The sequence below is a fragment of the Diadema setosum genome, chromosome 1 (assembly GCF_964275005.1).
Source record: "Diadema setosum chromosome 1, eeDiaSeto1, whole genome shotgun sequence".
In the NCBI taxonomy this organism is placed as follows: domain Eukaryota; kingdom Metazoa; phylum Echinodermata; class Echinoidea; order Diadematoida; family Diadematidae; genus Diadema; species Diadema setosum.
This window is the reverse complement of record NC_092685.1, coordinates 20857368-20884165: the sequence shown is the minus strand read 5'-3', so window position 1 is coordinate 20884165 and position 26798 is coordinate 20857368. Positions and strand designations below refer to the sequence as shown.

The following is a 26798-nucleotide window of genomic DNA, read 5'->3' as shown; positions in this document are numbered from 1 at the left end:
ATATCATATTAACATCAAGCTCAGCTTACATTAAGATTCCCTTTTGCTTAAACTCCTTGATCGTGCTTGGAAGTTTCTAAATAAAGCCATGACGGTAAACACTGGGTGTGGAGGTATACAACAGACATCCTGTGAGTTCTCAAATCCTAAATGCAAAGTACAGAGTGAAGGACTTTACAGGCCCCTGTTGCAAAGGAGAGTAATACCTATTAAAAAACCTAAAACAACTTCCATTACATCTGTATATCTCTAGGAATGGTGGAAAATGTCTTGATTTTTTTAGATGTTCCTACATTATACATTCACAAGGATTTCATGAAATATAACTATCACATCGCAGGTGCTATTTACATCTAAGTGAATTTAAAATCAACATGCCTGTTAGTACAAATTACCCTTTTCTGTTCATCGAATGCACAAGATGGAACTGTGAACTGGCTTATTCAAATCACTTTGCAACATACTAGTACCAGAAATGTCAATACTGTGGGTGGCAAGGTCAACACAAAACTAACAAAACCTCATCCATTCAGGGTAGAATGTCTCCATGCATGCCTGCCCGCACAGATATTCCCTTATATGAATCAGTTTTTGAACCAAATGTATGTGATGGTATTGATTTGTTGTTACGGCTCTGGTCAGCAGCATTTGACATTCAATGATCTAGCAAAAGGAGAAGGTGCATTCATCATGAACTAAGGGCAACTGCAATGAAACATTGACAGGAAAAACACATGCAGTGTGCTACAGGCCTGAACAACTGACTAGATTAGAGGCATAAAGCTGGCATGCAAAATAACCAGAATTTACTGGTGAATGAGAGGTGCACTGCAGGGATCTGAATCACAATTAGTTTTGGTTCTAAGCAGATCAAGCCAGTTCAAGAGTTTGTGGTTCTTAGAAAAGAATTTGTTCTCCTCACTGAGATTAAGCACGTACATAGTAAATGTGAATTGAGTGACATTTCTCCCGTGAAGGAGTTAAAACAATGATGAGAATTAGTCAAGTTCAGTTTACCATGCTCAAGCATTCTGCACAATATCTAAAACACTGTGCTTCAGCCATGCATAGTTCCCACCAAACAGTGGCACCACTCGCCCAGCGACGATTAGTTTTCCACAGGGTGGGCAGGAACATGTACCATGGAAAACTTGGGAATTATATCAGGGTCAACCAGGTCACAACTTCCTCCCCGATACACTACAGGAGGGGACTGCCGCAGCTAGCCTGGCTCCCTCGGGCGTTTGTCTGCCCTCTTACAATCGTCTAGTTTTGAACTTTTATTCAAACAAGCCACTGAAAATTTTGAATGTACAAGAGAACATGAAGTGATTTGGAAGACACCAGATCCTGGCGCTGGATGTGTGTATGCATAGGAAAGGATGTCAAAAGGTGGTGTACAGTTGGCCACTGTCTGTTTTAGTCATAACATTCTAAAGCCTGTGATGCTCATTGAAGCTACATTTCTCTCATCCCACAGGGCAGAATTTCCGTCATATATTTCTTGTCAAAGTCAAATAAAAAAAAAAAACAAACATATTCTTGGCTGACAGAGTATGCCTTCCACTACACATTCAATAAGTAAATTTTATGTCATTCATTATCACTTGCAACCATATCAAATAAGGGATTAATGGTATTCCACAACAATGAGGACATAAGGGTCAAATGTCACTGACAACATAATATATATGTCGGCCTACTTCTGTCTGAGCAAAGCTGTGCAAAGCTACTGTATCACAGTGGTAAACCACACATTTTGTTTTCTTGGCCTCCCTGTTTTTAGTGTTTTTAGCCATGTAGTTCGGGTTATAATTGTAATGTCAATGTTTTTTGTCATGCATGATGTACCATTCCTGTATCTTCTTTGTTGTTGTTGTTGTTGTTAATCCGAATTTAATAATACTTCAGTGTACATTCATACAGTATTATTTTCTTCTTTACATTTACAATGTCTATCACTTTTGTGATTACTTTTAAACCTTTTATATGGTAATTGTATCCATGGATGTGCCAAAAATCAGCTTTTTCCAACTGAAAGCAAGTCTTGGGTTTTTCTTTATCCCTACGCTCAAATGAATGGACACAATAATAATTTATACAAATCTATACAAAAATCATACAAGTATACTCAGTGGTTTTTATTTAAGATGAAACATACTTAGCCAACACTGCCTATGACATTCTCACAGAAAATCCAGATAGGACTACAGTGTATCTTTCCAGTCTAATTCCTCACATCACAATTACCTAATCTCCTTCAGCAAACAGTCTGAAAATAACATATGCATCTCAATGAAATAAGACATGATCATCAACGGCCAACCCAATACAAGAAGTGGCAAAAAAACACCAGATGTTACCTCATGGCATTGATTGGTGATACCGATGGTCAATGTCAGAGCTTTTACCCCGGATTTGCAGCACACGAATTTGTTTGCATCATGTACATACATACACCTGGACATCTGGACAAGACAGGGCTGCCAACTCTCACGCATTGAGCGTAAGACTCATGCAATTCAACCAATTTTGACTGTCTCACTCTGATAAACGAAATCTCACGCTAAACCCCCAAAATGGAATGTACATGACTACAAAAATATCTCTAAATTCTCTGATATTCCGAATATCGATATGCCCAAGCACAAAATTTCGAGATTTTCCCGTGCGGGTGTAAAGCTTAACCAATAATAATCGTTTTCGGTTTGCGCGCAAAGACGAGCTATTGGATTACGATTGGTTTCTACCTATACCACGTGAGCGTATCTTGTACTTTTGGCAAATTACAGTACATGTATGGTTATGACGTGTGCTTTACATCGCTTTACATACACTGACTATGTACGTAGTACGTACGTACGTACGGCCGCACAGCAGGCCGCCAAGCGCTAGCCAGGAGGTAGCTCCGCTCCCTCGCAGTGTCTCAAGCCAAAGTCTCACTCAAGTTTGGCAGCCCTGACAAGATGTTGATTCTATGAATACAGGTACATGCCATACTGTATGACCACAAAAGACATGAGCATTCGATGCAGTTACTGCACCAATGGCATTCATGCATCAACACATCCTATAAAAATCCAACCAAATCACAGTTGGTGCCCAAATCACATTCATTGAGAGTTTATACGCATACAATTGCACATTCTACAGAGCTGCATTTTACTGATTATTGGTCAGAAGAAAACAGTGACAATTTTCTGGTTTCTTTGTTCATTCCTACTCATTTTAGACTTTTCAGAATTGTTGACATGTACATGTACAACCTCAAACATAAATATTTAATGTTCAACATGTACTTAAATTTACAACTACCAGCCCAATGAATTTTGCCTAGCAACCCTTCACTAAGACAACTGCCAAATACTAGGTCTGATTCATTCACCTTAGTACAGTACATATGGAGTTGTCACAGGTTACTTCTCATTAATGATGGTGATGATTTCTTGTTAACCACTGATACCGTATCTGCCTTTGAAGGGGCTCATGGTGCTTATGATGAACAGAACCAACTGCCCAGTGTTAAAGGTAGGGAATCCCATTTGCATGCCTTAATCATGAAGAGTTGTATAAACACAGTGGTATGTTAAAGAGAGTATCATTTTAGAAACTCCCATAAAGTATTGAAAGTGGAAGGTAACATTTAGTACATTTTTATTGACCGTTAGATTTTGAATTGAATTTTTGTCGGGGCTCACCGTAAATTCCAGTACATTACTAGGCTACCTTTGCAGACCCATGCACTGCATGTGTGCCCATCATGTATATTTTGTGAATAAAGTTCATCAAAACTTACAAACATTTCTACATAACATTCTTGCCACACACTCTATATGTTATTACATCAGCTCTTATACTTTTAGATTTGTGTTTATAGATAAAAAATACAGAAGACTGCCACAAAAAGGCTTAAGTGTGGCTGACACACAGAACTGAGTAGTTGAGTTTTGTGCATTATTCAAATTGTAGATAACTGTTGACTTCCAAATTTCTAAGCAGTGGCCTAAACAAGTCCCCTGAGGTTCATATTTAATGTTTTGCTGCATTTTGGGAGTTCTGTAAAAGGTATCCCCTACCTTTAAATCTAATATATTCCTGCTAACAAACTCCCTGAACACTACAGCCAATGATATGCCACATGTGATAAAGTAGTACAGCAATGATGAAATGTGCCACGTGTGCCCTATCCACCACACATGTACACATGGACACTGGCCATATGTTCAGTAGGTCTGACGTGTACAAGCCACTCCACTCCGCACGTCACTCCACTACGCACACGCAGAAGCATCCCCACAGACACACAGACACACACACACACACACAGACAAACACGAGCCAGGGACACAACTTGTGTACTTAAGCAACAGGTGAATAATTTCATCCATGTGATATAATTATGGTCTTCCAACAGGGGGCTGCCTCTAAAAGGCCACATTTATCGCAACATTCTCACTCAGTTTGATTTCATCTTCAAACCCCCTCCTGAAGGCAGCTACCAATGTCCAAATCCTCAAGCAAGAAAACATCCACAGCACACAATGTTCCAGAATATTTGGGCATAATTACCAAAGATTGGACATAAACCTGCTTGTGTTAATCATTTGACTTATTTTACAAACAGATACAGTACCTCTATATTTGGAATCACATGAGGAATGTTCAATATTGTGTACAGGGAGACTCCATTCTTCTTTTGCATGAAGGACAATCAATCATTGTCCAACATATTCACTTCACTTGAGCAGTTGCCCATCACTTACAGGACTCAAAATAAAGACCGTAGTAAATTCAAACACACTGAGTGCAGTGCAGACATCACACAACATCATTAGGTAACAGCCAGTCACATGTCTCAGAATAATAAATGTAAGCTGAAGTATCCTCCCAACTTGATCAATTTCTCGAACACAGCAGACACTCGATGACTCATTCAGTTAATATACAAGCGAGCATTTTCATGCGCCATCCCTTAAAGCAACTCTCGTCATACAAAAGCGTTTGATGATGACGACAAGCTCTACGTCATGGCCTAATAGCGTCACGCTCAACAGACACTCCACATAGTAGGGTACGCGGGAAGATGCCTGTTACCTCGCATGTCCTTGATGGGGGGGGGGGGAAATGATGCTAGTCTTTTTCAAGACTCTATCGTTACTTTAATGTCAGTGACTGCCGGCAATTTTCCAAATCATTTATGACACAACTCTTGTACCACTATCAGGTACTCCTCCTACTACAGACCTAGTCCCAAATGAACACATATGAAATTTACTGTATATTTTATTCTCCATCTCCTCCACCTAATCCATGAATTAACATAATCTGAAAGAAACAGATAAAAATCCTACCTGTTCTAAGGTCATTCATACATACTGTACTCGCTACTTACATCACAGACAAAGGCAAGTCTAATCATGGACTAATGAGAGATAACCACTGGACGAGATCCTGGTAAACAAACAGAATGGAGCCTGTCTTTCCATGATAGCAAAACAGTGGGTTCAAGAGGCACACAGATCAAGGTGTACCACACACAAGACTAATACCCAGAGGGCTGCCCCGCTGGGAGACTGCACGCTAATTCCAAGGATTGTGCATTACTTGGCAGGAAGAGGGCGGTTACTGCACACGCCGTGTATCACAGCAACATAGAAGCATGAGGGTCGGCGCATTTCGAGCCCACATGTAGATCCACACTGGGTCACCCACCAGACGAAGGGCACGTCGCATCGCATGACTATGTCTCAAATCAAGCCGTGGCTGGCAATCTCCATCAATTCTTCAATCATACACAAGTATGAGTACACTACATGAATGCACACGAACGAAACGGCATTAAATCTGTTTTCACATGCTTGCTGATTTGGAGAAAATACTTCTGACATGATTTTTGCCAACAGAACAGGAAGCTTCAAGTCCACATCATTCTCTATTGAACCAATGAATTAATATCAAACACAGGAATCTGCCAGGAGTTTGGGGTATACTCATCACCATAAATATCTGGCACTTTCAGCCCATTTATCACAACAACAAAAAAGCTCTTCCATATCCCTGAAAGGTGACAGTTATCATTAGTGTTTGCTGTCGCATTTCCAGCAGCAGGATGCACTGCAAGTTGTAGTCATAACAGATGTGCTCTGAATTAAAAAAACTGATTCCAACATTACATGACACATATATTCACTTGAGTGAAGCCAGTAGCCTGCATGATATGGCATGACAACAGTGACACTCCAGGAAACCTTGGCAAAAGTTCATGAGACAGTGCACATCTTGGCTAAACACATGAACACAGCTCCTGAAAGTTCATCAAAATACTTGAATATCAATCCCCATTTTTATGCACTTAGTGTCATATGCTACTACAATCTTGGCAGTCACATTGAACAGAAGATAAGGGGAGGGCACGGCTAGAAATAGATACTGTACTTGCTGCTTTTGGCAAAGTGCTCATAACATTCATAAGAAATATCACTACACTGTTCACTTGAATATTGCACCTCAATGTCAAATATCTACTCTTGTGGCTCCCAGAAGGCAAATCATCAAACATATAATGTGATAAGGACAGGGAAACACAATTTAGCATGTTATTATACTTTAATAAATCAGGGTGGCCCCCTTTGCCAAGTGCATACAATGTATTAACTCGTTGACGACGAGTCCCGAGTATACTCGGGCAAGTGTCTATGGGAAATGCGTGTTTTAGCAAAATCAAACCCGTCCTCAACGGGTTAACATACTGATTGTACATGTGCATCAATACTTTAAACACATTTCAAAAGTTTTTGATCTTGTATGCCAGTCCTCTTTAATCACTATTAAGAACCACTTAACTCATACTCTGCTCAAATTATGATATATACAAAATAAACTAAATGAGGAGCTGATCTTTTGCCATTAAAAAGCCGTGATCAATAAAAATTGGGGGGGGGGGGGGGGGGGGGAGAGGTCAACAACCAGCCAGCCCATTCCCGATGCAATGAATACTGCACATTGCACAATGGTGACAATCCCTATTCTTTCCGGAGCACGTCTCACAAAATGCCCACCAGAGCAGAAGGAACTAGTTCACATACAATAACGCATCACAGCCAAAGTAGCTCAGTGGTTCAGACCATGAACTCTCAATCGGTGAAATACCTGGTTCAAGTACAAGGTGTATTAGCTGACAGCAGTGGTTGTGCCCTGGGGCACGGCAGCCCATCCTCATTGCCTAGTGCTTTGGTGGGGGCTTAATGCCATCAGTCCGAAGTAGAGTCGTTTGCTCAATTAATGATTTTGGTGCTTTCTTAGTGATCATTTCAATTAAACCCAACAAACAAACAAAACCAACTACTCTTTCGACATATGTATAACTCACACATATGCAAATATGTACATAATTGCATCAGGGGAACAATTGGACAATTAGCATCCTGCACAAAGTCAGGGAAATACATGTAGCAGTACCAATGACTCATATCTGCAGCACAGCTCTGTCCAGCCATGATCATACATGTGTATATACACTGTGTCCACAAGCTGAATCATCATATGAAATGAAGCCATCCCAACTGTGGGGTTAATTTGCCTCTGAAATCCTCACCATCTTTTGCTGACATCAACAACATGACATCAACACACCCAATCATGCCCCAAGTCTAAAGCATAGTACCGAAATATATCAGAATTTTGCATGAGCATACCTATCAAGATCATAATTCTTTTATATTGATACTGTTTACTAATTATTCACACACATACAAGTGTACTCAAAATCTCAGAAATTGCCTGAAATATTTGGAGTTGTAACTCAACTGAGTAAACACGAAGTGCTTTTAATGTACTTAACTATCCATGAATTTGTTGGAAAGATACGAGTGTTGTGACTTCACAACATTGCATCACATTCAATAAAGGTTCTCTTGCAGCCTATAAATGTATAATGAAGAATTCTCAACCGTGCTCCTCGCCCGTCATTAGTGGAGCTTCCTCCCCCCGTTTCTCTATTTTGAGGGCATCTATTTCAGGCTGGCAGGAGTTCGACCCCACTGAAAGGAAATAGTCTGGCCACGGGGTGATCAAGGAACTGGAGTTAGGCCGTGAAGTCTTTAGCCACGCGTACCCAGGACTCATTTAAGATTCCAACATAGTATCACCATCTGCAGCCTCAGTAAATGGCCGTACAGGGACAAAGGCCAAGACCCCCCCCCCCCCATGGCAGAATGCTTCAAAACAAATACTTCCCATTTCCCGTGTTCTCATCATGTCCTCAACCACACCAATCAAAAACAGGACACGTACGAGCATATACACACGAAAACATAAGCAATATGCTTCCGATGCATCATATCAGGATAGAGGATCGAAAAAATGAAATAAATAGGAATTATAATTGTTGAGTGCTGGTGACAATGACATGACAATAATTCTGCTCTTCATAACTTTTTTCTCCTAGAACCACACATCCATATAAGTGCTTTTTGTTTTGTTTTGTGTTTTCCAACCAATTCAAAGAACTAGAAGCAACCAGGAACTCCTGCAGTAAAAAATAGAATATTGATTTCCTGACCGCAAACAGAGTATCAATGGTATTGACATTTCCTTTTTGAATGTCATCAAACTGTATGCAAATGCCAATGCACATGAAGCCACATACCAAATTGAAATAGCACTACTATTATCCAACATGGCATATGCTACCTATTATTGAGGGGGGATTGTTGGGGCACAAATGTGTCGAAGTTTCTTTGTCTTTATTAGTCATTATTATTTTGGTTATCGTAGTATACATTGTTAGTCAACAAGGCTTATATTTCCACAACTAGTTAGAAGGATCAACCCATGAAAGCCATCAACACTGTATGGCCGAGTCCAAATCACATTAAACTTTTATTTAACAAAAAACCAAAAAAAAAGAAAAAGAGAATAACTTGTATCAAAAACAAACAAACAAATAAACAAACAAAATTAACAGTAAATGTATTAAACTATAACCAGGGGGTAAATAAGCTAGAATGTAGAAAAGTAAACATGTTTCGGATTAAAAAAATAATAATATATTTTAAAAAATACCATTGAAAAAGAAAGGTACATGTAGAGGGTTAAAACTGAATTAGGTTATTTTCATTGTTTCAAAAGAATCTCTAACCTTTGGGTTATGATTTGAAAGGCAACCAGAAAAAAAGTCATTTTAGCATTTTATCTCACTTGCATTTGAGTGCTTCTTGTTCTTTCACATGCAACAGGACTATAATGAAACCATTCACACAAGAAATCACATAATTCTAAAATTCAATCGAGGGCAAGATACAAATGTCACAACTGAAATGTATTGTTACATTAATGACAAGCATCTTCCTACATGTATCACTGCTAGCCCTGGGAATAATAGGCAAGGTAACACAGGGTAGAACAAAGAATGTGATGCCTTTTGATGCTTTTTCATTTGACAACACAAGCCGTTAACTGTGATAAACATCTTATAACTTGTACTGTATTCTAACTACATGTATGTAGACTAGGTTGACATATCGTGGGTGACAGATTAAAAAGAACAAAACAATGATAATATCTGACTGACAGAAAAATATGTGCACTTCTGATAAATCTAGACTAATGGAAGCTTTCATTGGCAGTGGAAGATGCTCACCACCTGATCAATGATTTCATGCCAACAGGACCTACAACTTGTACGATCCTTTTTTCTGTGTTCGATGACAATTCACAACCTACATGTTCCTCAATCTGGGCAACATGGATTTATATATCACCAAAATCTGCCTGCTAAATCACAGTACAGTTATTACATACATGTACTGAACTTCCAAGGCACTTAGCCTGCACCTGCTCACATACAGAGCTTGACATACCTCGCCATGGACGCTTCAACAGATTGATCAATAAAGACTACAGTAGCACACGCACGACAGAGCAGATAACACCAATTGTTCACACCAGCAACACCACAGATTCAATGTATCACTAATGATATCATGCCATATGGCAGACATTTTCATCAATGCAGCACTGGGCATCTGTTCTTGTGTGTTGTACGACAGTAACCTCTATGTACAAGAATCTAACACATTCAAGACATCTGTAATGTACATTGTAATTGAAAGAAAAAAAAATGTGAATTACTGAAAAGACTGCATGAATTCTACCAGCAGATACAGAAAATTAAAAAATACCTATCTGCAGGAAAGACTGCCAGGAAAAACATCCAAAAATAATCTCCTTGACATTAACAATGCACAGCTCCTAGGCAGCTGAGCTTATTCCTGCTTAGACAGAAAGATCCGTCTGTCCGGAGGACTCTTTTTATATTTTGCCATTAACGCTGTCCTCCGTAGACAGACGGAAGCTTGCAGTACCCATTGCTGTGTGGATGTTCTTAACCACTGTCTCTATGGAAAATTGGGTGAGGTACCTCACCCTTCTCGATTGCGTCTAATTCACGGCCCTAGGTCGCCAAATTTAAGCTTGTATAGTAAAATTAGCTTTTTAAGAATACATTACACTCACCAGATTAATGAATAATCCAACATTTTAGTCGAATTTTCAACGTAAAACACAGCCTGTCGCGTCGTCACGTTCAAACTGCAGAAACATACACTATGAATCTATTAGCCAATCACATGCGAGGTAGTTTCTACGTATTTGTTTTACTAAAACACGTACCTCGCATGTGATTGGCTTACAGATTCAAAATGGCGACTTACAGCTTGCGAACGGCGATGTTGCGATATCGATAAAATTTCTGCGTTATAACCGAGTTTATGTGAGTATTTCGATTGCACAATTGAGAAATTTATCCCAAATATTGCTGCATAATGTGTCATGTCATGTCAAACTTGTTTGAATGTAAAAAAGCTGTCTGAAATTTGGTTTATCGTAACGTTTGATCTATGCGCGACTGCTCCACACAGGAGCCGCAATCATTGACTTCGGTCTGTATACGGAGGGGATCCGTGAAGCCAGACGCAGTCTCCGCGGAACATTCCCCGACGGACAGATACAGACCGATCTTTCGGTCAAATTCCTGCTATACTGAAGTATGCAAAACATGAAGCCATTAGACCAATAACAGAGCCCTTTTTCTTAACACAACATTGCATACAATGATGTCAGTCTGCAACATTTCTGATCAAGTGCTATGAGGACCTCTGCTGTACTGCTGCATCCAACAAATATATATAATGTACAATGTTCACATGTGTAAGAACATAAACCATGCAGAGTAAGACCAACTACAGTGTAAAAAGTTTTCTGTACAAAACCGTGTGGTACAAATATTTCATTTTAAAATCCTCAGACATCCCCCCCCCCCCCCCACTTGTTTGGCTTTCGGAACTACGTATCTGCAGGAGGCCAAAATTATGGAAAGTATACCTCTGCAGCACTACTTCAGTAATGGCAAACAATACTGTCACAATCAACCTCCTTTTCGCAAAATACTAAGCATTACCGCCACTCAAGACACAGTTCAAATGATCATTAGCAGATTGAACCTCAGTACACCAGCAGAATCATTTGACTACTTTCACATTCATGTTCATCCCAAACGGAATGCATGATATCTGGCATGCGCATTTCACTCAAATGGAGACCATGGCATTGGAAACAAGACAGTATAGAGTATCTGATATTTATCCACACATAGTACGCACTGTTTGGGCAGAGTGCATTCTACATAGTGCCTTTGTAGAAACCACTTGTGCTGATAAGACACATGTTCTCTATACAGAATGGAGTCTGAAAAAAATGTCTGCATCATTTTGAAGTTGTCTTGTTTGAAGTCACATTTAATCATGGGTTTTATGATATGTCTTGGTAGAGTCATCCTCCCAGCATTTTTTGTTACCCTTTTCATTTGGATCTTTATATGCATGACTTAATAACAGACAATCTTTAGCACGACTGAAAAATCTCACTTGCACCAAGTGGCTGGGTAAAAATCAAAACAAATTTTGAAAGAACTTAAAACCTATGTGTAAACATAAACACACACACATACAATTGTACATGCGCGCACACACACACACACACACACACACACATGGTATAGCAAACAATGCACAATGCAGTGTTAACCTGCAACAAATGAATCAAGCTTATGGATTGGCTTAAAGGGAAGTGATGTGGCACACTTCATTTCTTCCCTTATTGCAATAAGACATGGGCATCAGCAAACTATATAACAAGTTAGCTGATCCAATGGCATTCTTGCAACCTTGAAATCATTTCTTGAAATACACAGGACACAAGGTCATCTATGACCTGGCAGCCAAAAAATTTCACCCTTGTGGATTACAACACACATGGCTGGCATCTTACCTGCATCTCCCGATGGAGCTTTGGCTTTGCTCTTGGCCTTGACTGGAGATGCTTCCTCGGGGCGGGGCGGAGCTGCCTGGGTGGACGGGGCAGCAGCAGCCACCACAGGGGCGGCCTTCTTCTGCACCACCTCTTCGACAACCTTTAGAGAAACACACAGGGCCTTGCTACAATCATTTTGTTCTTTTCTTTTTTCCCTGAAACTTGCATAATATGGCCAGAAGGCAAATTTTTAAAGTAATTCTTAAACTTCCTATTCCCCTAAAACACTCACACACACACACACACACACACACACACAAACACAATCACACAAACAAACAAACAAACCCTTGATACAGTCATTACAGATATTTTTCTACACATTCCTCCATGCCAAAAAGGAAAAGACAAAAAAATATTTATTTAAATCAACAATAACCCCCCCCCCAAAAAAAAAAATAATAATAATAATAAATAAATAAATAATGATATGATAATTTTGTCGATGAAATGACTGATTTCGTAACAAAATAGGCCATGCAACACTTGGCGCTCCATACAAACTGTCCATGGTTTTAACCATGGTTTCATTTGTACCAACTTTGTGAATTCAGGCCTAATAGTAGTCCAGGTACTAGTATACAAATGGTACACAGGTCTGTGTGCATCACTAAGAATTGTGTGCATACTTAGGGGTAACTATGGAATATTCAACCAACAAGGCAAAGCTATGTGGGTTTAGACAGAATTCCAGAGTTACCACATGCACACTATTCCTACTGATGATGGTCAAATTTAGCATCAATATCAAGAGTAGTACCTTGGGTGGCTTGCTCTTCGTTGTGTGCGATTCCTTTGGTGGAGGGATGGACTCCTCTACGGGGGCAGCCTTGTCCTCCACAACAGTCTCCTCAATTACTGCCTGCTTGGGTGGCTTGGGCTGCTTGGGTTTCTTGGGGGATGGCTTCACCTTAGTCTGGTGTTCAAGAGTTCAGAGAATGGTCCAATTTATCAATTTATATTCAATTTTGAGTTCACAGTGTGTGGTATTCTTAGGGATAGAGGCTTGTGCTTTTATAGTGCATTTTAACAAGTTTTACGTCTTTGACGATCAGAAAGTATGTTTTTAATCATCTTACAGAATCTACTGTCCTTCTCAGTCACGGCTGTCTTTATTGAAATATCTTGCAAGGTAAAGCAGACATAATTAACAGCAAAGTTGTGCAATACATACCAGCTGGTAAATAAACAAATAAGCAAATAACATGATGCACAAGGCAATGATTTTGAAGTAGTCCACTGGCCTGAGACTTAAGTTTCTATGAGGATTGTTTCTCAATAGTTCATAGGTGCACTAATGCAATAAGACACTAGACACATTGAAAAAAAAAAATAAAAAAAGATTTACCTTTTGGCATAAAAGATTTAAAATGTTCACATGTATGTCTGGATAGGTATCATATGTATGTACAGCTATTAAGTTTCTGGTTTACGTGTTCTGTTGATTTTTGCTGTCATTTGTACAAAGTGAAACTACACACTTGTACACCATTCAGATCACAAAAACAACATAATGCAGTCTGCACCATATTCCCAATTGATTAAGATTCAAAATATGTGCTTCATGTTTACTCTCTGGGCCAAGCACTTGAAAGCATGCGGATGGACAGCAATAATTTGAAATAGTCTACCAACACTGTTACACCATACTGGAAATATATTGGAACTGTATCCAGAAGTCTCTCACCTGCTAGCTGGCAGGAATGAATTTCATACCATGCAAATATAAACTGAGCTGCACCGAAGAAACTACTGCATTACAAAACAAACAAACAAACATGAAATGACATACTGGATGCACCTATCACCAACACATAAATGTCAATACTGAGTGTTAAGCCTTTACCTTCTCTTCCTTCGCTGGAGAGCTCTTCACGTCAGATGGTGGCAGCGGGGCTGGCTGCTCGGCAACATAGGAGTCAAATGCCTGGACTACCGGTACTTCTTGCTGTAAAATTCCAGGGCTGCTGTCTTGCTTTTCGCGTTCACGCTTTTTCTTCTCAAAGAAAGGCTTGCGCTTCTGCCGTTTGGCTTCCCGCTGGTGCTGCTGCTCTTTCTCAATTCTGGCTCGCTGCTCTGCTACTGCCTGTTCATAGGACTTTTCCTGGATCCCAAAGGCAGATACAGCATATACCACAAAGGACAGCACCACAAAACCGCCAAACACAAGGAGGGCCAGATTCTGCGGCTCGTACAGATCAACGACCATGATGGTGCTTAACAATTAGTCCGTTCCAAAGGAAGAAGAGCTGCAAAAATATGCAAACCAAATTTTACAGGTTATAAAGCTTTCATCCAAAAATGACCTGGCTGGGCCATGTAGCTAGAAATTTGACTTGTGATCAAACACAACACACTATCAAGCACAAGTACTGCCCATAACTTGCCTATGATCTGTTCCATTGCTAAAAGAGAATTGCATTTGATCGGAATTTGCATTTGAGTTTCGCTCGGTATTTGATGATAAATCATTGTGGACACACAAATTCAGAAATCAGCTAAAATGAATTGTTGAAATGACTAGCACATTATCTGCACACTGCAGTAGATGAGGACAGCAAATACTGAATATGTACATTAGAAATATGTGACCTACAAATATACAGCAAATGCAGAGGTGAAGAAAATAATCTACAAATTCATGTAGTACCCTAATTCAGGGTACTAAAGGCTAACTTAATATCCTCAAAATTTTTCCAGTTGAGAAACAACTCACAGTAATGCCTTGATGATTTTAGTCCCTGAAAACACATACTTTGATTCGTGATGTCATATGAGTACAACAGTTTAAAGAAAATGTAAAGAAAATTCAACATATTTTCACTTTTTTCGCGTAATAAAAGAGCACTTGACTTGCCTCTTTCTAAAGGCAGGGGGAATAATATTACCCATATCATATGTCAGTAACGAGTCAAGGGAATGTGTACTTTTTTCAAAAGATGAAATTTTGTGAAATTCTCTTTATATTTTCCTTATATTGTTGTACGCATGTGACATCATACACTGCAGTAGTCTTCTCATCCAGCGGTGACTGCACAAAAACTTCACAAATTCATAACTCTTGAATGGATTGTCCGATATTCCTCAAACGTTCAATGATGTGTTCTACTAATATTGCGACATTCTCTCAATCCTTATGTTAATGAAGGTGAACTTGTCCTTTAAGTAGTTTTAGTGCATGACTTTTCTATAAAATCAAATACCATACTTTATTTACATGTATCCATCCCTGAACACATGGCACCGTAAACTACCATAAATATGCATGAGATTGACCAAGTTTGAGGATGAAGCTCAGGCACTAAGGTACTCTGAATTGGTAGTAAAAGGTACACAGCTGACTCTCTCACATACATCTAAACATTGTAGCAGCTATGTTTAGATTAAACAGAATGTGAGAGAATTAGCTGGTGGTAGCTACTGAGCATTGGTAAGTTTGTCAGCATGCAGATGCACTTTTCAATTGTGGCATCACAAGTAAAATATTCTACTTGGACTGCCAAAAGTGTGTGTGTTGGTGACAAGCAACACTTCCTCAATCAAATGACATCTCATGTGTTCAAGCTTTCATTCGTGATAGTGTTTAATCTGAATGAGCAAAGTAAAATTGATTATAAACATTACAAAAACATACAATGGTAAAAACATAGAGAAGAAATCAGTACAAGGTCATGTAGCTGACCTGGCCATAAGACCAAAGAGTACACAAAGGTAGAGAATTTGAACTAGACATGCCTCTCTTTGGCCTCAGGTGCATGTTAGTACTGAGACTGTCATTTACCTAACACAAGATGGTAATAGACCCTAGACCAAAAAATCTGCCTGTTGTTCAGTGGCCTCTTGTTAATGATGGTCGCTGTTGGTGGTCGCTACTACAGTCGGCCCCTCACAACAGACATACTGTATATCTTTCATTCCCTCTGCTGTGCGGACTTAGTTATCCAATGAGAACCAGCAAGAAATGGGGTAGAATTCCCTTTTTTCCATTATCACTGATCACAAAACTTGGCATGCATATTTCTATAAACATTCTACTTTCTGTTCAATACAGTCCATCCACCTTTGGTGTATTGTTGTACTGCTGACAGTACCAAGAACTCAAGGAATAAGTCAAGTTCATCAGTTCCATGATTTACTCCTCTTATGCACACAATTTTTGCATACTTTATCACACTCACGTAAAACAGGATTCAAACTCTTTTTGCAAGCTGCCCTAAATTCAACCATAATGCCCTCCAAAATTCAATCGCCTGCTACATATAGAAACCCACAAAATTGTAGATACGCTTGTGCACAAAGTTAAATTTGTCACAGGAGATCGAAACTTGGTGCAACTGTTGTTTTTTGTAGCATACGCTGTAGTAGATTCTACCTCTGTCTGTTGTGACGCGAGTTGAGGGTCGACCATATCTAATGACTAGTATAGAGTTGGCAATCGTGCACTTCATGGCCCTATATTAACAGTGCGAGATTTCACCCTAATCAACGAGCAGTGCGTGTGAATTTGAGTACCTATCAAGCACCACGGGTTCGACAGCATGTGTTCGGGCGGTACTGTACTGACTACTGTAATTTTTTACTGACTACTGTATACTGTGTGCCTGTTTGAAATTTCGCGTTGGGATGCTGTGTGCGTATTTGTCAACATGTGTGTGCGTAATTATGAAAGCACTTAAGGTACGCCACATGGTTGCTCTAACGCCCTTCCCTGCGCGGCGTGATGGAGCAGAGACAAACAGGGTGCATGCTGTGCATACAACGGAACGCAACCAGTGGTAAACTTTTGCCCTTCATTAAGGAATTTAAATGAATGGACGCTGCACTGTATCTCATGCAGGGGATCAATAAATAATTAACTAATTGCAGAGGTATAGAGGACATGTCACACTCACAGCAAACAAAAAAGAAGAAAATTTCTCAGTCTACAATAATGTATTATAGTGAGGTGCCCGCACCTTGTCAGGGGCCCGAATACCGTCACCCCGCTTAAAATTGTTACAAGCGCGCTAAACAAAAATTTAAGTCCAGGAATATGTTCAGTACAATTGAAACATGACAGGGCTACCACAACCAAGCAAATTGTGGTGGAAACCGAACAGTTTTTCGCGAAAATCTGAAATTTTATGAGGAATACGTGTTATGTATCATCACGGTCACCCGCACGCATCTTTTACGTGTAGGCCTATGTCTATGGGAGCATCATGGTCACCCGCACGCGTCTTTTACGTGCTTTATCTACGGCAGCGCCGGTGACGAGTTGCGGGCCCCTTCCTTATTAGTGCACAACTATTCCGAATCCTTCGTGTTTGGTGACGATAGCTGCAAATTTTCGATATCGATCCGTGAACTTGTGATTCCATTGGAATCTTCAGCATTTTCCCTGTATGTGCGTGGGATTTCATAGAATTTCAGTGACAAAATGTGATTCAAATACGCACAAACATTGACTATGTCTATGACGAGGTGCGGTTCACCCAAGATCATGAAGATACACATACACAGCCACACGTGACGTGGACATGGTCCCGTACCAAGCCAAAACAAGCAGGTCAGTAGGTACGAACAACGGCCCATCACACGCACATCCATTTCATACATACAGCTGTACTATCCACTCACTCACTGCACTACACTGCCACTGACAGACTGGGCCACTTGCTCTACATAGAGAAACGTGCTTCCCTGTGGCGACTCTTCCCACACCAACGCAACGGCCTACCGTCGCGTCGGGGCGGCTACGCCTACCTACTGCTTGCGTCAGTGCAAGCGCCGCCTCGAAAGTAAGTGGGCACGTAACCCATCACAAACATACAGCAAAAAGAATGCTCTTCCACCATAAAATCTTTACTTACGTGAGAGAGAAATGGCGTTGGCAAATCAAGAAGGTACGAAGGCTCTGTTACCGCTCATAACCATTCCTGACGGAAAGTCAAGCTAGGTTTCATCAACGATAGTGGAACTTTCATTCATTCAGTGACTAGCAACTGTGCCGTACCTACACGAAAGGATGTGTGCTGTAGCGGAAGAGCCGGGTTATGATAGATCAAAGCTGATTGGCTGATCTGACAACCTGTCATATCTTTTGTCGAATTACAGAAGCTGTTTGAAAAAAATAGTTTCTCAGCATTATCTGCGGACCTGCTGGAAATTAACAATATGATACTTATATTCTACTTTGGAGGTCGTTTGATTGCATGACCGCAACACAGACATAATTTTTCGTCTAATCACTTTTTATGGCCACTTTATAATATTAAAAAAATAAACTAGAGTTGAAATATGGCTAAAAATGGGTGATGAAGTCAAGTGTTTATAGGATAGAACAGCCAATTGCCAACATGGCACTGCAAGATGTATGATATAGACTTATTAAAGGCAAAATACCTAAAATATAAAAATTTTTATCAAAATATCTTCATTTATTTATTGAAATAATTACAATAATTTTATTTTAATTAGTTGAAAGCAATTTTTAAACAATGACATCCTAGTAATAGAGATTTTTATCTAATTTAAATTACAAATTTCTTAGAAGAGACTGGTATATATTTGCCGTCATGCAAGTGTTGCAGCTGCGTCGAAGTGGTCACAGATGGCGCAAGTACAGTCAACGCTGAGGCTCATACCTCTGACTCGTACGGGGGATTTTCCTCAAATTACTGTACTAGTACAGTGTATACATGCTTTACCATAACTGGAGGATTTTCCACTACATGTATTTCCAAAGAGCATCAGGAGTTTGATTGCAAAAAAGAGTTAACTCTATTTGTATTGATCTGTGATATTTTCAATTAAAGCTGCTATAAAAAAATATGAAAAATATATATTCATATAGTAACTTCCATCATAACTTCAAGAATATTTCTTGTCGTGTAACGAGTGAGATGCCAAAAGGTTAATTGTTTTGCTATGTCTGATTTACCCTTTCTGCTATCAAACTCTTCAGTTATAGCGATCAATACACTGAAGAGTATATTATTGATGATAATATGTCTCACTTTTTTTGAAATAACAGATAATCACGCTTGGCAAAAATGGAAAGATATCTAAGATATTTATTGCTACTCCCATCACACGTCATTAACAGAAATACTGAATTTTCATCATTGTTTTTTTTTAAAGCTCTATAAACAGTGCAAACAATACAAAACGGTTGTTATTATTATCGTCTTCTTGTGTAGAGTTAAAAAGGAATTCCAGTCCAGTTATAAGTTAGCCTTTAACAAAAAAAAAAAAAGTAAAATCTTTTATGTACAACAATAAAAATTCGATGATGTCATCACCTAAGAATTTTTCATTGATTGTGTAAAAAAAATGATGAAAATTCAGTATTTCTGTTATTGAAGTGTAAAACATGATGAACTAGTTGAATAACTTCAGAATAATGATCAGTTAGATGAAGATTTGAGACTGGGCGTAATATCATTTGAATGAAAAGCTGTCACTTGAAATTCCACACTTTTATGTACAAATTATTCAATAGGCTATATGCCAAGTTGTGACTTTGGGGAAGGATATCATCACTTTACTACTTTGTATATTCATATTAACTGTTTTAGAACGGTTTCCTGAAAAGTTAGCGAAACGTCAAAAAGTCTTTGATCGCATCACATAAAATAGTACGGGTATATGATTTATTAACATTGGGCCAAGACAAGATTCCAAAGTATTAGTAGGCCTACTGCTTAAGAAACTTATGAAGAGTTTGATCGCAAAAGGAGTTTACTCCATTTTGGTGATGTGAGATATTTATGGTTAAAGATGAAAAAATAAAGAAATGAATACGAAAATATATGGGATATTTTTACTCATATTACTTCAATATTGTATTCCTTGTTATGGCATACAAGTGATCGAGGTATCACTGGAATGGTAAGTTGTTTTGTTCCATAACGGTGAACTTAATTTGAAATGTTTAAAAATGGATCTTAACCCCTTTTGTGATCAAACTTTCATATCATTTCGGTGTGATTTTTTTTAAGGAACTTTGGTGGAAATTTAACGTTCATGCATGCACATGCCAACGGAAGTCTTGTGCGGCGGTGGTATCAGTAATTGGGTCATCTAAATTAATCACATTCAGTAAAACAATTATCAAATGGATGCATCTGATGTTTTGCGAAAACATGTGAGACATTGAAAGCCCGTAGCGCTCCTATGTTTGATTTTTTTTTTTAATCATTGCTGATTGCTTGACCTAATCACGTATATTCAGGATAAACTAAACCTGGTGTCGAACTGCACAATAGGCCTACTCTATAAGTTAGATATTTTCATTGTATTATTCCACTCATGAGTCTGTATACTCATCATGCTACTAAAAAAGGAATGAATGAATTACATCTCTATCAATTTATTATTTACGCCATATATATAATAAAGCTTTTCTCGTCTGATTTGGTTCATTTCACTTTTTGGTCACTGCAATCGATGAAAGCCAATAACTCATCTTCTTTACCTTTTTCGTAATTCTTGATTACTCTTTAAAAAAAAATCGAGTGAAAAATAAATATTCACTCTTGATGGAGTGATGAATACAAAAAAGAGTGAATTTAGATTGAAATTGGAGTGAATTTTGAGTGTAAATGTTCATTTTCACTCATTTTGGAGTGACCTCAGGGATCACTCGAAGATTTTGGAGTGATCCCCAAGATCACTCTAAAACGAGTGAAAATGAACATTTTCACTCAAAATTCACTCCAATTTCACTCTAAATCCACTCTGTTTTGTATTCATCACTCCATCAAGAGTGAATATTTATTTTTCACTCGATTTTTTTTTTATATTTTAGATCGTAAGATTTTTACCTCACGTTATAATGCTCATAAGACCTAACAGGCAGGTGCATGAGATAACTGAAGAGCTTTGGATGTTTTGAACACTTCGAGATGGAATTGGAGAAATACAGGTTGCTTCATTCACACTTCATCAGCATGTCACGTATCTATTGTGGACCTATAATGATCTAATTATACTCAACATCCTTCAGCTCGACGTGACGCGCCACGTTTTCAAAAGTGTGTGTGTGGGGGGGGGGGGGCACTTCAGACTTGGTGCCACTTTCGTCTTCAGCCCAACTTCTGTAAGGTGTCACTTCCGGGTTTCTTCAGCTTACAAGCAACAACAACAACAACAACAAAACAAAACACAAAACAAAACAAAACAAAACAAAACAAAACAAAACAAAACAAAACAAAACAAAACAAAACAAAACAAAACAAAACAAAACAAAACAAAACAAAACAAAACAAAACAAAACAAAACAAAACAAAACAAAACAACAAAACAAAACAAAACAAAACAAATCAAAACAAAACAAAGCAACACACAAAGCCACTGCGCTCTGCACTTCAAGGTTTCTATCTATTTCTTTCTAGTCCCACGTTTACGCACTTCCGGGATAAAAAAAAAAAAAAAAAAAAAGTGGGGAGGGGGGCAAAGTGGTGACACTTGAGTATTCCCTTGTATGGTGCAAAAAAACTGGGGGAGGGCACGAGCCCTCCCCCCCCCCCCCCCCCCGGCCTGCCCCGACTCCGCCGGCCCTGAACTTTACATCACTAGGGGGAAAACTAGCTATATATCCTTCATTCCTGCTCGCCAGGCCATAATATCCGACATAATTCGATTAATTGTGATGATAGACCAGAGACATTGATTTTATGTACGTGTAACGTATGTCTGTCGACGCAGAATAAATGGGGGGGGGGGTATTAAATTGCTGGTTTCTTCGATACAGACTGAGCGAATAAATGAGAATAGATCAAGCATTTGAGATCACGACAAAGCAACAAGTGTAAGGTTTGTGGACAGGTGTACTCGTAACTGTTGGCCAGCATGGTGGAACTTTGAATGAGTCACATTCCGAATAGTTACTCAACCTCCCACTGTAAAACTCTACGATAATGCAAAATCATGCTTTTAGCATTTTACGGCTAGCTGCACGTGATGATCTCGTGATTGCGCACTATCCTCGCGATCTCTTGCAGGGTCTTTGAAGTCTTAGCTAATTTCATGGTCGAGTACATGCGATACAATTGCAACAAATTAAGTCTGGAAATCCCCTAGGTACTATTAATGAACTTTATATAACTTGAAGAAAACATAACCTATCGCCGTATGTCAGGGCAGTGGCAGATCATAATTATGTGGCTTAAATTGGTTGTGCAATGAAAGAAATTTGAAGAAGGTCGATGCAATGGCGAATTGTTTCAGACCAAACAGGACGCGTTGCGCTACTCAGGGCTTTCTAATCGAGTCTCTGTTTTAGCAATGTTTCGCCATCAACTGAATCATTGACATTATAACTTGACAGTGAAAATTCGAAGACATGCCGAATAGATTTTGTTTATTAACCAACATTACTGTTGTGTACGGTAGTACCATCTCTGTTAGTAGCTCCATGGTAGTACAGTACACAGCTGCTGTTTGGCCAAGCATGCAAAGTGAAGCGTCGGGGCGGGCCGGCCGCGGGAGAGATGAGACGACTCAAACACCAACAGCGCCCTCTGTATATGTTTACACACGCCATTCGTTCGCAATCGAACATTGCCCGCGAATATACTTTGCAAGATTCTACCTTTGCAGTATAATCGGTCTGTAATTAGTATGAATTCCACCTAGAACATGTAAAATGACAGGAATGAATAAAAGAATATGATCTCAACACATGTAATACATTATCGATTGGTCAGATCGTTACTTTGCTCCCCCAAAATCGGCCCGTGGCATATATTTCCGAGCGAAATAAACAACAGACAAGCACCGCGCATAGCAATCTGCGCCAAACTGGTTTTGACCGGTTTTTCTTCGCCAAAAATTTCCATCACTCCAGACGCATTTTCGACCGAACGCGGACGTGGATTTGCGTTACTCTGCGTGGTTTGTTGAATTAAATGACTGGAATTATAACATTCACACATGATAATGATTGTTGTAGCTTCCTAAACTCTTTAGTGGATTAAATTTTGGGAGTGCTTTGCAGACTACGTGTTTAGCGTACCCAGAAGGGGACTTCACACGGCATTTTCACGTGGGTACGAGAGCGGACGGCGAGCGGGTGCCAATCAGTAAGTGAATGCTCCATTCTCATTGGCTAGTTAGCGTGATCTGGGTGGGTTGACTGTCGAGCACCATGCAGCATGTCTGACTTGCCCCCATGAAAACCAGCTGGTGCTGCCGTGGAAGCTGCCATGCCATCCCACCCAGCCAGGCACGGAGCAGTATCATCGTCGGCAGGGTTTTCTGCTAGATTTCTACCTCAAATGACAGTGATAATGTACGAGTGCGGGTACATTGTAGAAGTCTGTGCTCCATAGTCCATAATGTAAAGAAACATAGAATACTTAACTAATTAGCGGTCTAAAGCTATAGAAAACTAGAAATCTATTTGTAAGCTGGCCAAGTCATTTTGTTTTCATTGCCCCATTGACATTGTATGGCCCAAAATAATGACGACAGGTCAGTTGATGGATGTAGGGCTAGCTTGTGCTTCTTCTGTCTAACGTTAATAGACGTCCAGACTCCATGGGACCATGGACTAGCATGATTAGGGCTAGTAGATATCAGTCAAGCTCAAAACAAAGGTTAGGTAATTAAGGAGTCCAGATCACATGATTGTATATCTCACAAATTTCTTTCAGCTGATCAGACAAAGAGCAAAAACAAGAAAAAATGTGGACCTGGTGCTACTACTAGACATGCTCCAGCCAGCCTGGGATAATTTGGGTCATTTTAGAGTAGACTCCCATTGGCGTTATGACGAAGTCCTCAGGACTGGCAGTTTTTTTCTCGTATTGAAATTTTGTTAAGTGGAACAAATAAACACTAAAACACATAGGATTCTAGAGCTGATAATGTTGCGGCTTGAATTTCTTTATTGCCTAACGTTAGACCTCTATTTCATTGTACCCGGAATTACGTTATGAAATGAGTAATGTAACCGTGTTCGTTGTCACGGGAGTGCACTGACCCGGTAGAAACCTCTTTGAATCACAGGATGAAATTTCGGCAAAGAAAAAAAAAAAAAAACACAAAAAAACCCCACTATTTACAGTGTGGGTTTCTTGACACTTTAACATGTTGGACCTATTCTAGACACAGGTCTATTCACAAAGTCCTGAAGATTAATGCAAATTTTGCAAAATTAAGTAAGTTATTCACACTGATTATCAGAAAATGGGCTTCAATTTAAGTTAACCCCTTCTCATAAAAAGTTTGATAGCGCAGTGTAAAATCGCATTGTTTGTTCCGGACGCGATTTTCATAATGGAATAATCAACGTCTGTCACATCTTGTCCATGCACCAGAATCTTAATAAGCCTACCCCTTGATTCACAGTACAGACTAGAGTACACGTTCGGACCGAGCGGACGACAAAGAGAAAATAGGCAAATAGGCTCAAATTTTGTATTGTACAGTGTAAAGTCTACATGTATAAAACATGTGGTAACATTTCAAACAATTTAGAATCTCTACGCAATAAAATCTTGTGATGAATTGACATCTTCTGATGAAATCTGACATGAAATGTGAATTTCTTAGTGTTTCTACATTTTTGTGTCACAATTTTTTTTTGCGATTACGGCCCATACAATGCAGTGCTCTGTAAGATTAGTCATGTAGTGTACAAAGTTCTGTGTGTACCCGTACCATGTTACTGAATGTCATTATTGTATACAGATGTGCGCGCCTGGAAATACCATGCTGTCTGATAATATAACATCACCGATCTGTGGTTTAACAGCCACACATGCATGTGTGTGTACCATTCAGCCACATCTAACAAGTTAAAGTGAACAGAAAGACCCGTTTCTTCTTTTTTTCCTTTTTTTTTTTTGCATGTGGTTGAAGAAGAACATTTATCTGTGGCCTGACAAAATTTGATAAAGTTAATGGGTTCAGATCAGTCCAGGAAACCCACTCCTGACAGAGGCACTCCCTCATGAATGAGCAATGAAGCCTGGACATTCATGAGGCCCTTGGTCCATGATGCTCAAGAGGGGGTTTGTTCACTTCTCATCTGTCTCACATCTGACATAGTTGCAAGTTCGCACAGTGATTTTTGTTAATACACACACATGTCCACTGTCCATGATGAAAAGAAGAAGAAGAATTCTGTATGCACTTTTTTTTAAAAAAATAAACTGATGTACAGTGACCCACTGAAGCAAGAGTGCCTGCGGGTTCACTCAATGTAGGGCTGCTGCACCTCTAGGCTAGGCCTGATCCGACTCAAAATTTTTGGCGCCTTTTTCTGCGATTCTCACCTCTCCACACACAAATCGACCCCATGAAACTGAAGTCTGATATAATTTTGTCATCACAAATACGTCTAATAGGGTGATTTCAAGTTCGGTGCTAGTGCTAGTGCTATCTCAGCACTAGCACCGGCGATAAAACCGAACTTGAAATCACGTCGGTGTTGGGAGTTGACCTGAAAATAATGACGTATTTCCAGTAGTTGGTGCTGGGCTCGGTGTTGAATGTCGTCTGCTGAGCCAAGCTCCGCCGTTTGTGTTAGCGATTTACGTACTTTTTCCCCATCGACTGACACTAGCCCCTAGGGATTATCGTTTTCTTCATTTCAAGTTTGGTGCTGGTGTTAGCGTTGCCGTGCGAGACCCGTATTCACTTCCATGATAGATGCATGTTTTACATGCAAAGTCTATGCTAATGCAGTGGTCGCCCACATAAAGAACATGAACACTCCAGACTTGGCTACAAATCTGAGCCTTGGAGCAAAATTAAGATAGTTGTATTTTGGGGAATGGATGAAATTTGTGGCATTTTAATCCGTCTTCCTCACTATGTGTCTTAAACTAAGCAGTTTTGCCTTGAAGTGGTGTCGGAGGCATTATGTTTTCGGGTTGTCTGTCTGTCCGTCTTTCTGTCCGTAATCAATTTTGTGGACAGCTAAAACCGTTCGAGGTATCCTAATGAAACTTAACATGTATACACTGTATGTATGAGTGGGTGAAGTTGTGCCTATCAACTTTTAGGTGCACATGCTAAAGGACAAAAGGTCAAGGTCAAATGCTCAAAGTATCACTATTTCCCCCATATCATGCAATGCCTGAAGGCATTTTCTTGAAACTTAGTTTATATACTAATGGTACTAAATAAAGATTCTCCAGAGAGAGTTTCAGGTCATGAGGTCAAGGGTTAAGGCAAAATGTTGAAATTGTACGCTTTTCTCCATATATCGCAAATGGTTCAAGGTATCTTTGTGGAACTTAGTAAATACATATGTATGTATGTACTGACTGGCAGTGATTATCAAAGGAAATTAGGGGTCATGGGTCAAAGGTCAAGATCAACTCCTCAAAATGTCACTACTTCCCTCATATTTATGCAATGACTGCAGGATTTTTCTTGAAAACTTGAAATATTGGTCATGTACATGTATTACCCAATAAATATTTTGTGAGAAG

At 39.4% G+C, this 26798-nt stretch overlaps 2 protein-coding genes across 6 annotated transcripts in view; one reads left to right on the top strand and one right to left on the bottom strand.

Moving 5' to 3' along the window:
- Positions 1–18234, bottom strand: part of LOC140234822 (ribosome-binding protein 1-like) — a 71293-nt gene extending 53059 nt beyond the window's left edge. For all 5 annotated transcript variants that reach the window (XM_072314863.1, XM_072314880.1, XM_072314871.1 and 2 more), the window contains exons 1-4: positions 18222–18234; positions 14216–14618; positions 13130–13285; positions 12328–12469 (exon numbers count right to left, since the gene is read on the bottom strand). In XM_072314863.1, the coding sequence (XP_072170964.1) occupies positions 12328–12469; positions 13130–13285; positions 14216–14578 (661 nt within the window). In that variant the 5' untranslated portion in view covers positions 14579–14618; positions 18222–18234. The remainder of the gene's footprint in view (positions 1–12327; positions 12470–13129; positions 13286–14215; positions 14619–18221) is intronic.
- Positions 18235–23208: 4974 nt separating this feature from the next.
- LOC140234811 (exportin-1-like) overlaps positions 23209–26798 on the top strand; it is a 31407-nt gene continuing 27817 nt past the window's right edge. Inside the window, exon 1 of the mRNA XM_072314852.1 lies at positions 23209–23435. The gene's annotated coding sequence lies outside the window, so the exon portion shown is untranslated. The remainder of the gene's footprint in view (positions 23436–26798) is intronic.